This window comes from Tursiops truncatus, chromosome 9, assembly GCF_011762595.2.
Source record: "Tursiops truncatus isolate mTurTru1 chromosome 9, mTurTru1.mat.Y, whole genome shotgun sequence".
In the NCBI taxonomy this organism is placed as follows: Eukaryota; Metazoa; Chordata; class Mammalia; order Artiodactyla; family Delphinidae; genus Tursiops; species Tursiops truncatus.
The window spans coordinates 54,893,596-54,908,933 of NC_047042.1; the positions used below are offsets into that span (position 1 = coordinate 54,893,596).

Sequence of the window (15,338 nt, forward strand, 5' to 3'; positions counted from 1 at the left end):
GAGAATTCAGCACCACGAAATCAGCTCTACAACAAATGCTAAAGGAACTTCTCTAAGTGGGAAACACAAGAGAAGAAAAGGACCTACAAAAACAAACCCAAAACAATTAAGAAAATGGTCATAGTAACATACATATAAATAATTACCTTAAATATGAATGGATTAAATGCTCCAACCAAAAGACACAGGCTTGCTGAATGGATACAAAAACAAGACCCATATATGCTGACTACAAGAGACTGAAAGTGAGGGGATGGAAAAAGATATTCCATGCCAATGGAAATCAAAATAAAGCTGGAGTAGCAATACTCATATCAGACAAAATAGACTTTAAAATAAAGAATGTTACAAGAGACAAGGAAGGACACTATATAATGATCAAGGGATCAATCCAAGAAGAAGATATAAAAATTATAAATATACATGCACCCAACATAGGAGCACCTCAATACATAAGGCAACTGCTAACCGCTATAAAAGAGGAAATCGACAGTAACACAGTAATAGTGGGGGACTTAACACCAATCGACAGATCAACCAAACAGAAAATTAATAAGGAAATACAAGCTTTAAATGACACAACAGACCAGATAGATTTAATTGACATTTATAGGACATTCCATCCAAAAACAGCAGATTACACTTTCTTCTCAAGTGCGCATGGAACATTCTCCAGGATAGATCATATCTTGGGTCACACATCAAGCCTCAGTAAATTTAAGAAAATTGAAATCATATCAAGCATCTTTTCTAACCACAACATTATTAGATTAGAAATCAATTACAGGGGAAAAAACGTAAAAAACACAAACACATGGAGGCTAAACAATACGTTACTAAATAACCAAGAGATCACTGAAGAAATCAAAGAGGAAATAAAAAAATACCTAGAGACAAATGACAAGGAAACCATGATGATCCAAAACCTATGGGATGCAGCAAAAGCAGTTCTAAGAGGGAAGTTTATAGCTATACAAGCCTACCTCAGGAAACAAGAAAAATCTCAAGTAAACAATCTAACCTTACACCTAAAAGAACTATAGAAAGAAGAACAAACAAAACCCAAAGTTAGCAGAAGAAAAGAAATCATAAAGATCAGAGCAAAAATAAATGAAATAGAAACAAAGAAAACAATAGCAAAGATCAATAAAACTAAAAGCTGGCTCTTTGAGAAGATAAACAAAATTGATAAACCATTAGCCAGACTCATCAAGAAAAAGAGGAAGAGGACTCAAATCAACAGAATTAGAAATGAAAAAGGAGAAGTTATAACAGACACCACAGAAATACAAAGCATCCTAAGAGACGACTACAAGCAACTCTATGCCAATAAAATGGACAACCTGAAGAAATGGACAAATTCTTAGAAAGGTATAACCTTCCAAGACTGAACTAGGAAGAAACAGAAAATATGAACAGACCAATCACAAGTAATGAAATTAAAAATGTGATTAAAAATCTTCCAACAAACAAAAGTCCAGGACCAGACGGCTTCACAGGTGAATTCTATCAAACATTCAGAGTAGAGCTAACACCCATCCTTCTCAAGCTCTTCCAAAAAATTGCAGAGGAAGGAACACTCCCAAACTCATTCTATGAGGCCACCATCACCCTGATACCAAAACCATATGAAGCTACTACAAAAAAAGAAAATTACAGACCAATATCACTGATGAATATAGATGTAAAAATCCTCAGCAAAATACTAGCAAACAGAATCCAACAACACATCAAAAGGATCATACACTATGATCAAGGGGGATTTATCCCAGGGATGCAAGGATTCTACAATATACACAAATCAATCAATGTGATACACCATATCAACAAATTGAAGAAGAAAAACCATATGATCATCTCAATAGATGCAGAAAAAGCTTTTGACAAAATTCAACATCCATTTATGATAAAAACTCTCCAGAAAGTGGGCATAGAGGGAACCTACCTCAACATAATAAAGGCCATATACAACAAACCCACAGCAAAGATCATTCTCAATGGTGAAAAACTGAAAGCATTTCCTCTAAGATCAGGAACAAGACAAGGATGTCCACTCTCGCCACTATTATTCAACATAGTTTTGGAAGTCCTAGCCACGGCAATCAGAGAAGAAAAAGAAATAAAAGGAATACAAATTGGAAAAGAAAAAGTAAAACTGTCACTGTTTGCAGATGACATGATATACTATACATAGAGAATCCTAAAGATGCCACCAGAAAACTACTAGAGCTAATCAATGAATTTGGTAAAGTTGCAGGATACAAAATTAATGCACAGAAATCTCTTGCATTGCTATATATTAATAATGAAAAATCTGAAAGAGAAATTAAGGAAACACTCCCATTTATCATTGCAACAAAAAGAATAAAATACCTAGGAATAAACCTACCTAGGGAGACAAAGGACCAGTATGCAGAAAACAAGAAGATACTGATGAAAGAAATTAAAGATGATACCAACAGATGGAGAGATACACCATGTTCTTAGATTGGAAGAATCAATATTATGAAAATGCCTAAACTACATAAAGCAATCTACAGATTCAATGCAATCCCTAACAAATTACCAATGGCAGTTTTTACAGAACTAGAACAAAAAAATCTTAAAATTTGTATGGAGACACAAAAGACCCCGAATAGCCAAAGCAGTCTTGAGAAAGAAAAACTGAGCTGGAGGAATCAGATTCCCTGACTTCTGACTATACTACAAAGCTACAGTAATCAAGACAATATGGTACTGGCAAAAAACAGAAATATAGATCAATGGAACAAGATAGAAAGCCCAGAGATAAACCCACGCACCTATGGCCAACTAATCTATGACAAAGGAGGCAAGGATATACAATAGAGAAAAGACAGTCCCTTCAATAAGTGGTGCTGGGAAAACTGGACAGCTACATGTAAAAGAATGAAATTAGAACACTTCCTAACACCATACACAAAAATAAACTCAAAATGGATTAGAGACCTAAATGTAAGACTGGACACTATACAAACTCTTAGAGGAAAACTTAGGAAGAACACTTTTTGACATAAATCACAGCAAGATCTTTTTTGATCTACCTCCTAGAGTAATGGAAATAAACACAAAAATAAACAAATGGGACCTAATGAAACTTAAAAGCTTTTGCACAGCAAAGGAAACCATAAACAAGACGAAAAGACAACCCTCAGAAGGGGAGGAAGTATTTGCAAATGAATCAACGGACAAAGGATTAATCTCCAAAACATACAGGCAACTCATGCAGCTCAATATCAAAAGAACAAACAACCCAATCCAAAAATGGGCAGAAGACCTAAATAGACAATTCTCCAAAGAAGACATACAGATGGCCAAGAAGCACATGAAAAGCTGCTCAACATTACTAATTATTAGAGAAATGCAAATCAAAACTACAATGAGGTATCACCTCACACCAGTTAGAATGGGCATCATCAGAAAATCTACAAACGACAAATGCCGGAGAGGGTGTGGAGAAAAGGGAACCCTCTTGCACTGTTGGTGAGAATGTAAATTGTTACAGCCACTATGGAGAACAGTATGGAGGTTCCTTAAAAAACTAAAAATAGAACTACCATATGACCCAGCAATCCCACTACTGGGCATATACCCTGAGAAAACCATAATTCAAAAAGACACATTGCACCCCAATGTTCATTGCAGCACTATTTACAACAGCCAGGTCATGGAAGCAACATAAATGCTCATTGACAGTGGAATGGATAAAGAAGATGTGGTACATATATACAATGGAATATTACTCAGCCATAAAAAGGAATGAAATTGGGTCATTTGTTGAGACGTGGATGGATCTAGAGACTGTCATACAAAGTGAAGTAAGTCAGAAAGAGAAAAACAAATATCGTATATTAGCGCATATATGTGGAACCTAGAAAAATGGTACAGATGAACCGGTCTGCGGGGCAGAAACTGAGAGACAGATGTATACAACAAACGTATGGACACCAAGGGGGGAAAGCGGCAGGGGGTGGGGATGGTGGTGTGCTGAATTGGGCGGTTGATTGGGATTAACATGTATACGCTGATGTGTATAAAACTGATGACTAATAACAACCTGCTGTATAAAAAAATAAATAAAATAAAATTAAAAAAAAAAAAGTCCCTCTCTACTACAACTTTCAACAGGAAGGGCTCTGACAATGCATATGGCCAAACAAGCCTCAGCCTGGCTAGCGCATTTATGCCCATGGGTGGCGGAGAGGTTTCAGTAGAAGGAAACTGATCCCTCTCTTTATGTGTAAAGGCACTGTAATTATCTCAGTTGCTTTGAAGCCAGTGAAAGGTGGAATATAAATATTTCAAAAGCACATTTAATGGGAGGCATAAGCAACTTCTCCCAACAAACAAAAAGGGTGTATACCCACCTGCTCTGAAAAAAACTGGAAGCCCTTGTCCTCACGAATACACTCATATGTTTCTCCAAGAACTGGATTAAAGGGCTTGCTCCCAGCACGGAAGTAGCTAGATGCATATGCGGACACGGCAAAGGCTGCCACGTATACCTAGCGAGAGCGGAGAGAACCCGGTTATTTCTCCATCACCAAGAAATTTATTTGTACGAACAAAGACATGAACAAAATAAAACCTCTCTTTCTCTCTTTACAATTTATCTCGAAAAGCCAAAGATTTGTCCCTGGTTTAAAGACACCCAAACCAACTTTGGTTTCAAGTTGTAGGTTTAAATTGTGTTCATTTTGGCCCAGGCAAAAGTGGACCAGACCTTTTCAGACTGTCCATTTAGTCTGATGCCTGCAAGATGCCTTTCAAGATGGTGAGTCAGTCCCTCTAAACCAGCCACTGTCTGAGAATCCTGAGGTTGTGCTAAGGCTTTTGAGGAGGAGAGGGACGAAGAGTATTAAAAAAGCTAAACTTCCCTCAAAATTCAGGAATAAGCCACAGGGAACTCCGCTCAATACTCTGTAATAACCTAAATGGGAAAAGAACTTAAAAAAGAATTGATACATGTATTATATGTATAACTGGAATCACTTTGCTGCACACCTGAAACTAACACAACGTTGTTTATCAACTCTACTCCAATATAAAAAATAAATTCAGGAATAAGCATCCTAAGTTTAATCATTCACAATTTGATATTGTAGAAACCAAAAAAAACCCTCATTTTGACCAAAGAAAATCTTTGGGGGTCATTTCCTGAGCCTGGGACAGAGCACAGTGCCTTTTAAGAAGTTCTACTTTTCTGGGAGGAAAAATGAAAACTCAAAGAGGAAAAGGAAGGAAAACTATAGGTGAACATGAAATGAGGAAAATCCTTTAATGGCTGTGGCTGTGAGGGTCTCAGCATTTTCCACAGCTCCCCTTTCAGGGCAACAAAGAGCCACAGTTCAGGCACAGCTCGTTTTATTGTGCTTTACTTCATTGTGCTTTGTAGAAACTTCGTTTTTTATAAATTGAAGGTTTGTGGCAACCTTGCATCAAGTAAGTCTATTGGCACCATTTTTCCAAAAGCATTTGCTCACTTCATGTCTCTGTGTCCCATTTTGATACTTCTCACATTATTTCAAACTTTTTCATTATTATTATACTTGTTATGGTGATCTGTGATCAGTGACGTTACTACCACCACTCAATGAAGGCTCTGGTGCATTGATGGTAAGCATTTTTTAGCAATAAAGTATTTTTTTTTGCGGTACGCGGGCCTCTCACTGTTGTGGCCTCTCCCGCTGCGGAGCACAGGCTCTGGACGTGCAGGCTCAGTGGCCATGGCCCACGGGCCCAGCCGCTCCGCAGCATGTGGGATCTTCCTGGACCGGGGCACAAACCCGCGTCCCCTGCATCGGCAGGTGGACTCTCAACCACTGCACCACCAGGGAAGCCCAATAAAGTATTTTTTAAGTTAAGGTGTATACCTTGTTTCTTTTAGAGATAATGCTATTGTACACTTAATAGACTATAGTATAGTGTAAACATAACTTTTATATGCACTGGGAAACCAAAAAATTCATGTGACCCACTTTATTGTAATATTTGCTTTATCGCAGTGGTCTGGAACCAAATTCGCAATATCTCTGAGGTGTGTCTCTATCCTTTTTGGTCTTTTGAGGGGCAAGGGGCAAAAAATTAAACCTAAGTAGCAATAGCAAATTTTCCTTTCTAGTACAGAATAATAATCTCAATATTTCCTCTTCTCAGCTCATTTCATGAAGTTTCTTATATTGGGAAAAAAAAAGCTATGTGCCTTTCTTAAATGTTCACCAGTCACATAACTTTCAACAGCCTTTTGAAAACTGGTCCCACCTTACCACCTCACACTAAAGTGTATAGAACACTCTAGAGCAGCTGGAGAGCTTATAAAAATCAATTTGCTGTGCTCAATTCTGTCCGTTCTTGAAACCTGGGTATCTGTTCCTCTCTCTGCTTCCTCAGATGTCTGTTACCTGATAAACAGCAAGGTCACACGTCTACATGGAATGCTGAATCAACCCTGAATCACCTTCACAATTTAACATATAACGCATTTATAAAAGAATCTGGTATCATTCATGATGTAGGGGGAGAGAGGAGGGAGGGAGCAGGCAGAACGAAGCATCCTCCTTGTGGGCTGACCGTATGAGAGAGACTCTCTGCAGGGGTAGAGCTGACCTTCATACTCAGAGCAGTAAACACAATCCATGGGCTAGGTTCGTCCTCAATTCTTTCCTGAACTTTCCCTTCCTAATGTACTGGTGCCTTTCCTCAAACTTCTTCTCAACGTCAATGACACCACTCAATCAGCTGACATCCGGAGGGTCTCTAAATTGCTACGAGAATGAAACACCTTTTAAGGATGCTTTCATCTTCAGAGCCAATCATTTTCTTTAAAGAAAAGCACTGTCCACAAATGATAACTTTTAACACTTGCCTTGGCAGCTAATTGCCTCCCTTTGTTCACAGAAATTCTCTGGGGAAGAGTAACAAAGAAGACAAAAAATAAACAGCTTGTTTTTCTCTCCTACTCTGATTATCATTAGTATCAAGAAAGAAAATCTCTTTGATGGGAGAAGTCCCAGGAGACAGTATGGGATGAGACAGGGATGTCTCTTTCAACCAGTAAAGATTTTCCCTTAATCCTCAAATCACTGAAGAAATTGAAGTTTCAATGAGGGTTTAAACTGCAGAATGTGTACTATTTAGAAAACAATGGCCTCCAACCGTAAGAGGTGAAGTATAGCTGGGTCCCTCCCTGAGGCTGGGGGCGTGCTGTCCCGCTTAGCCAATCAGCAAATGCCTAGGGCAGAGATGCTGCATTTGGCGGAAGACACTCAACGTCGCAGCATCCCACACAAACAATGACCTTTCTGTTGAGCAGGTAACATACCAGGAGGCAAAAGGAGGAAGAGACACTAAGTTTTGAAGAACAAAAAGCCACAGTCACAGAAAGGGCTGATTTGGCCACAGTCTTGCCACTAAGGTACCCCTAACCCCATCCCCACAAGACAGGGGAAGGATGAGAAATACTCGGAGACCCCTTCATCAGAAGCCCCATCACTTGATTAGAATCGATACTGAGTAGAGAACAGAAGGTTAATCTCTCTAGGATGAGGTTTTTTTAAAAAAACGTATTCTATAAAATAAGAAGTGTGTGTGTGGGATCAACTATACTCTGATAAAAATTAATTCAAAAAAAAAGAAGTGCGGGGGGGTGGGGGGGAGAAGAATCTTTCTGATGTGAAACCTGTGAGTGAATGATATTTTCTAAAAATTTAGGGGCCGATAGGACAATTCCAAAAATAAACAAAAACGTTCTCAAGGGAAATTTACCCTGGATGAAACAAAACAAAACAAAACAACCAGCTCCAAAAATTAAGTTCTATACGCTCAGGGTAGTAAAAATAAATACTCAGACAGCCCTCAAGACATGTCTTCCAGCCAGGCAATATCAGAACAATCCCATGGAAGGTTCTGGAGAAAGAGGAAGCCCGAAACCACAGAGCAGAAGTAGCCCCAGGCCGCAGCTGTCACAGGGAAGCCGCGCCCAGTGGCAATCCCTGACCAGGTGACTGAAAACAGCCAGGCGGAGGGGAAGCGGAGGTGGCTGCGAAATGAACCGATCTGACGGGCAATCCAGATGGGAACCGGAGGGACAGGAGCCCTGGCTGTGCCCGTCTTGGCTCTGCGGGGCCCTGGGAGTGGCCATCACGCCTGCGGTGCTCACCATCCTCTCCAGGGCACTGGGCGTCTGGGCAGCCTTGTCCAGGAGCTCGCTGTACTCCAGCTCCTCACACAGCCTCTGCAGCGTGTTGAGGGGCTCATTGAGTTCCACCGGCATGGCCACCTTAGACAGGTCCTTCCCGATGTTCGTTCTCAGGATGTTCCACAAGCTGACGTTACCGGACTTGGGGCACGGGGCCGGCAAGCACGTTCTTCTTTTGGACTTGACTTCCCCTACACTTTGGAGAACAGGCTCTGAAAGGGAAATAAGTCTGGTTGCCTTATAAGGATTTTCATTTTATTTTAAAACGGAAAAAAAATCCACCTTACTGAGCAAGTACGCCATGATACTATTAATCTCAGTTATCCAGATTATGGCTGAAGTCAGGAAATAAAAAGAATTCTGAGCAGCTAAATGAAGTACAAAAAATTATAAGCACTAAAACTCGTGGACTTTATCCATGGGGAGGTCTTCATACTCCTAATCAAAGGCTAGTTCCTCATAGCTTATATGCACTTAGAATAAAACTGGAAACTGGATTGCTATGCCCAGAGCGGTTACTTTTAAACTCTTTTTAAAAGCACTTCAAGTTCTGATAAAAACTTTTAAAGTCTTTAAAAAAAATCGTTTCCAATTCTGGTAAAACAATTGTGTTTATATTATAGGAAAATTATAAAGGAAACAAAAGTCATCCAATAACCCACTACCCAGAAATAGTAGCCATTTATATTTTGGAGTATTTTCATTTAGTGTTTTCTCCATATAGCTGACAATGTTTGCATAGTTGAATGTTTTGCTTAATCAGTTAACATAAATATTTTTCCATGCTATTTAAAATTCTTCTAAAACATCATTTTTAATGACTGTAAAACAATTCCATGCTATGGATAAGCTATAATTTATTGAATTATTCATCTATTGTTGGACTTTTAGATTTGTTTCAATGTTTTGCTAAAAAAAAGTAGTGAATATTCCTATTCTTAGATATTTAATTATATCTGATTATTTTCTTAGAATATACAGAAGTGGGAATCATATACTGATTCATATGATCATACTGCTCTTCAAAAAGGCTGTATCAGTTTCCCATTTATCAGCAAGCATATACCAGTGTCCATGTTCTGAGACCATTCCAGGCTTGTCAGCACTCATTTTGAATTCTTGGCAAATCGTTAGGTGGACAGCGCTATCTCCTTGTTTTAACCTACATTAAAAAAATTCCTAGTGTGGTCTGGAATGCTTTCATGAACATTTCTTCTTTTCTGAATTGTCCGCTTTCCTATTGATATATTAAGACATAATCTTTTGTTTTTGTATTTGTTTTACAAGTTAATCCCCATTTGACATTTATCTTTACATTTGGTCTATGCAGTTTTTTAATGAATGAAACATTTACATCTTAGGTTTTTACACCTATCAATCTTTTCCTTCGTGACAACTTCCATTACCTCATGCTCTGGAATTCTTTTCCCACCCCAACATAGCCTATTTTCAAATGAAATCTTTTGCATGACATCAACATATGAGAAGGTGGTATTTTATTACAGAGCCGATCACTCTGAATAACGAGGTTGCTTTGATGAACAGGAGAATATGAAAGTGAGGTCATACTTTGAAGTCTCATGTTCATCTAAGCAACCAATTAAATTCTGAATTTGTTTTAATTGCTCAACACGGGCAAAAATCAAGTAAATAGTCGCAAATGATGACAGTCTTTAAAAACAGCATTCCATGTAATCTCAAAATACTTTCTTTGATTACACTAAATTTTGAAAGAATACTATACTACTACTACTACTACTAATGGCTAATACATACCTAGCTTTTACTCTGTGACAGCCTTTCAAGAATTTTACATATATTATCTCACTTATCCTTTGCAACAACCTCTTGAGATAAACAGAATTATTATCCCCATTTTACAGATGAAGAAACTGAGGCACAGAGAAATTAAGTAACTTGCCCTAGAACACATAACCAGTGAGTGGCAGGGCTGGAGTTAACCGAGAAATCTGGTCCCTGAATCTATATTCCTAACCACTGAACCTCCACACAGCACCCATCACAGTGACAGATCCTATTATGTGCCTACTGATTTGGGTGGGGGGGGTAAATTAATAGGAAACATTCTAAATACCTACCATTTACTAAGGGCTCAAAGAAATTCTAGTGTAGTAATTTATCAAGACCTGGATAAATCCTATTTCCTTCTGTAGGCAATACTGTGTCCTAAAATGCAAAGTTTATTTCTACATACAATCTTTTCAGTAGAGTACTGATGTGCAGAAATCTAATCTTCCAAATACTGCCAAAGAAGAAAGCTAGGTTTGGCCCAGTGTTTGTTCAAGCCAAGAAAATGTTGGTCAGTAATCTAGCAAAATGGCTGTGGAATAAGACAGAGAGACAGCCTTCACCTCTTATATGCTTTTCCTGGCTGGTGTCAACTCAGCACAGCTGTGGTCTTAGGTTCGGGGGCAAGTCCTCTGTTCCCAACTTCGACCTCTGAACCTCTACACCTCTGTTCCTCTTGGCCCCCTCCCTAAGGCCTCAAACAGAAGGAGGACTTCAGCATTTGTTCGTCTTCTTCATCCACAATGAGAGTTCCCATTTAGTGTGTGTGTGTGTGTGTGTGTGTGTGTGTGTGTGTGTGTGTGTGTGTGTGTGTGTTGTTTGCCAAGGGAATAAGTGATGCCTCCTCGTTTCTCTTTCAATTCGCCTCCTTATTTTTCTACGAAAACAAGTAGCGCATGAACGTGCTCCTATATTACTGGTCTTTGCCTTTAAATCACTGGTTCTCAGACTTTTCCACCAAAGGATTAATCTCTCCAGAAACAATTCAAGGAAGATACAGAGCATAATGAGCTTCTGACTTCTAGCAGGTGTGATGCTGAAAGGATATTCTTTCAGAGAACAGTAAATTTACCTGCCTTTTTTGTAGTCCCCCAAAGAGTAGGCTTTTTGACATTCAGATAACAACTCATCATCATCGTATTTCACATACGTACTGAGCTGGCAAGCACTGATACATCAAAAAGGAACTGACGTGGTCCTTGTCTTCCATGTAGATATAAAAATATGTGGTGTTCTGGCATAGATAAATCTAGAGACCCCAGGCATGCTGAGTACCAAGACTGGGAGTATTTGATGCTGCAGGACTCATATAGAGACCTGTCCAATGGGCAGATTCTTCTTAAGAATAGGTCACCTTCCTAAACAGGCTTCAGTCTGCTTACTGAACTCCTAAATCCGAGCTGTTTGGAGATAGCAGACATTCCAGGTACCCGCCACGGTCCCAACTAACATTTCCTGGGCATCATTTTCAGTCTTGGGTTCAACCAGTAATAAAGGGACATCTCAGGGTACCTTAAGCCCTACCCCCACAGGGGGAGCAGTTTGTTAACTCTCAAATGCGTTATCTTGAAGAATCGGAAGCTAAATTACCGCTTAGATCAGACCTTTTACAATATAAGTGCTATTGAATTCCTAAACTATGAAAACCACTAGAAACCTAAAGGAAAAAAGCTATATTCTAATATGTTTGCAGAGAGAATGTTGAACCAAATAAGGAACATCTGTAGTATTAATTTTTGATATTTATATGATAATTGGTATAACCTTACTTTATAAAATAGAAATTTGCACTAGCCAACAAATGTATTTGAATGAATAAATTTTTCACATGTGAGTGCCATGTCCCACCTAGATTATAAAACTTTGAGGGTGGGGACCATGTCTTAAGTTTCTGATGCAGAACTTGCTAAGTTCTCTGTTTGCAGCAGGTACCCTATGCATGCTTACTAGTATTCTGTAAAGATCCAAACACTCAGAGATCAAACAATTTAAATCTTACCCAAAGTCTGTCTCTCATTATCTAAATCATTACTGAGATTATCTAAGGAAAGGTTGTCACTTATGTCACTGACATATGAATCATCTTCAGACATCTATGGGAAAGAAGAAATAATATACATTAGAGTAGACAAGCCAGATTTCATAAAGCCTTTACTTCAAATGATCAAATATTTTAGACCACACATTATAAACCTATAGAAATGATTTTGGATGCTGTTTTCATAAAGGCCCATACACCAGTCTGCCTAGGGGATGCTCACAGAAAATATGTTATTAAAATTCTTATACATTCGTGATTCATTCTCACAAGGAAAACACATGTAAACCCCAGATTTTAGTTATTATAAAAATTCTTATTAATTCTGACTGCTTTTTCAGAATTTGTTAGCATTTGACTAGAAAGAGTTACAAATTGTCTTTTAACTATCTGTGAATAAAAGTATCTTCTATGGAAATTAATGGATAAAAAATATGAGAACTTCTATACCGAAGGGGTAAAATGATCAGTACTCACACTCAGAACATAATTATAAATTAATTATAACAACCATATTATAATAACTATAATAACCATAATTATATTATAAATTACTATAGAGCAAATTCAATGAGGAGAAAATATACAAGGTGCTAACTTCTGACCCTGTAGTGGAAATAATACATTATCAAACAGCTAATAGTCAAAATCATTAACCTACAATTGAAAAGAGGTATAACAAATCAAGTAACAGAAACCAGGATGTGCCCAACACCTACTTTCATAATTTTTGTTCCCGAAGATCTTGTATCTGTTTATGCTTTTTGAGGTATGAGTTATAAGAAGATCCTCAGAATGTAATGATAAAAAGGAGCCATTGAGTTTAGTGTTTCTAAATATGGGTATTTACTGAACAGGTAAAGCAGCAAAAGAGATTTTCGAGGCACCTAACTGAAAACAGTGGTCAAACCTCATTTTCTGAAGAGCTTGGAGACAACAGAACTTCCTGTGCATCAAAAAACTCTGAAAGAGAGTCAGTGATGGAGAGCCTGCTTTCGTTGGAAAGCTGATGGACCAGAGTTCGATTGTCATCTCTGGAGTTTTCCTATTTGAAACACAAAACCAAAAATGCATATATTTAGAAACAGTCTCAAGAGAAGCAAAATAAACAACTGATTTTGCTGCACAATACACACGGTCACAGGCCCAGGCAAACAGGCGGCTCAAAACAGAGGGCAGGTTCAAAGTTGAGGAGAAGCAAACCTCACACAAAACACGGTGAAAAGCCTAGGTCTCCCCCAAATGGGCACCTTGTTTACAGGCACTATCACAGCTCAGGCACACACAACAAACCTCAAAGCAAAAAAAGACTGTGCAGGTCAGTTTTTATTCCACTTAAGACGGGAAAAATTCCAACACTCTCTGAATCATATCCTCTTATTCTCTACCACTGCAGGATGTTTCTTTTCATCCTAAAATTTCCTCTGAATTGTACTCAATGCATGTCCTTGCATGGCTGGTTCAGAGCAACACAGCTTTCTTCTGCCTCAATTCTCTCGCAGAGGCCAGTGTGCTGCTCATGAGGCGTCCCTTGACAAATAAACAGTGTGTTTCGGTCCAGAAGTGCCCCTGGTGGTAGATCATTCATTATTCATGGATGAATGAGATAAATTCTCTTTGTCTGTCTCTCTCCAACCACACAGGCTGCAAGGGAAGGAAGTCCCCAATCCCCTTCCCACCCTCTCTGCAAACAACACAATAGAATATAGTGATTTTCTCCTCTTGCTGGCCCTCCATCCCTTGAGTCACTGAGTCTGGACTTTTCCTCTGGAAAGGACCTAAATACTTTGGGAATATGTTTTGTATGCTATTTGCAAGTGAAAATTCAATTTAACTCAAGAAATTGAGCAACTGCATTGTGCCTGTCATGGCGGGATACGATGATGAATAAGACAAGGTTTTTGGTCCGAGTAAGTGGTGTAGAGGGCGCATCCAACACACATGAGCCCAAGACGATGGAACAGAAAGCGCTACAGAAGCGGACAGGAAGGAGAGGTTGATTCTATTAGGGGGGCTTTGGTTGGGGAGGGCTTCACAGAAGAGGTGATGCCTAACTAGACCTTGAGGAATGAGAACATACTGAGGACGACATGATTTGATTCCTTTGAATCAGAGAAGACTGTCACCTGAACTTCCTGACAGCTCACATTTCTCACGGGGCTGATAAAGGAGCTGCTTATATATCCTTATGTTTTGGATAAATGAGTCGCAGAATAATTTGGGAAACAAAAGTTAACGCATATTATATCTTTCCCAGAAGTTTTATGAGTTCAGGACACACTCCTCAGCCTCATAAAATGGAGATGCTCTAACAGGAGGGCCCCAGCAGACGTTCATCATTAATAAAGGTCAAATGGTCTCTTTATGGAATGTTTACTTCAGGAACACATTGTATCCCTTTCTCTTCTAGACAAGGTATTCATTGAAAGATCCTACCCATTTTAATATCCCTACAGCCTTTTGAAAAGCAGGCTTCTTCTCCATGCTAACAAACAAGATCACTTAGGATCTATAAATAAGCATCACATCTGTCACCTTTAAAGGAAAGGTCTCTCTCCTCAAAAGAGGAGACGTGGTAATGAATAACTGAGCTCCCTTAATGTTCACTGAAACAACAGAACAGTCCTGTGTCTTTGCTGTGTCACTGCCACATAAGACTCTAATGATTTATTTACTTGTTCTCCTCATTAATTTATTAATAGTCGCTCTGGCTCTTTCTGTATTTCTTCTTCCTAGGCTGATGGGTCAGGAGGATTTCTTGCCTGATCAACAGTGAAAATAGCACGCCTGGCCCCAGCCCTTTCTGCTGTTCCATTACTCCAGCAACTTCCTATTGATAGTCACCGAAAACTCAACAGGACTGCAGGAGCCTCCAGCCCTCAGCCCAGTGTCCTGCACAGCCCAGGACCTCATGTATTAAAATATTAATCTAGTCAGTTCAATTTAATCATATCCCCTCAAGTTTGTAAGGTATAAGTGGTTGTTTATCTTTTTTTACATTACAAAAAGATAGAGAAAAAGGAGGGAAGGGAACACGCATAATCCCATCACACTAAATCAACCACTATAGGCATTTTGATACATTTCTCTCCAATCCTTCTTATACATATAGCTTTGCTTTGTTTTGAAATAGTTGTCATCTATCTATCTAATTTTATAAATTTCCTCCAAACAACATTGCTCCATAACTTCAGTGACATGGACATATATACACATAAATACACATATTTACCAAATGTAAAATAGATAGCTAGTAGGAAGCAGCCACATAGGACA

General features: G+C 38.8%; 1 protein-coding gene across 5 annotated transcripts in view; it reads right to left on the reverse strand.

Annotated features, from left to right (window-relative positions):
• The window catches only part of OSBPL3 (oxysterol binding protein like 3), a 206,022-nt gene that overhangs the window by 31,127 nt on the left and 159,557 nt on the right, over positions 1 to 15,338 (reverse strand). For all 5 annotated transcript variants that reach the window (XM_033863094.2, XM_033863092.2, XM_033863090.2 and 2 more), the window contains 4 exons: positions 12,973 to 13,107; positions 12,024 to 12,117; positions 8,177 to 8,427; positions 4,386 to 4,523 (listed from right to left, as the gene is read on the reverse strand). In XM_033863094.2, the coding sequence (XP_033718985.1) occupies positions 4,386 to 4,523; positions 8,177 to 8,427; positions 12,024 to 12,117; positions 12,973 to 13,107 (618 nt within the window). The remainder of the gene's footprint in view (positions 1 to 4,385; positions 4,524 to 8,176; positions 8,428 to 12,023; positions 12,118 to 12,972; positions 13,108 to 15,338) is intronic.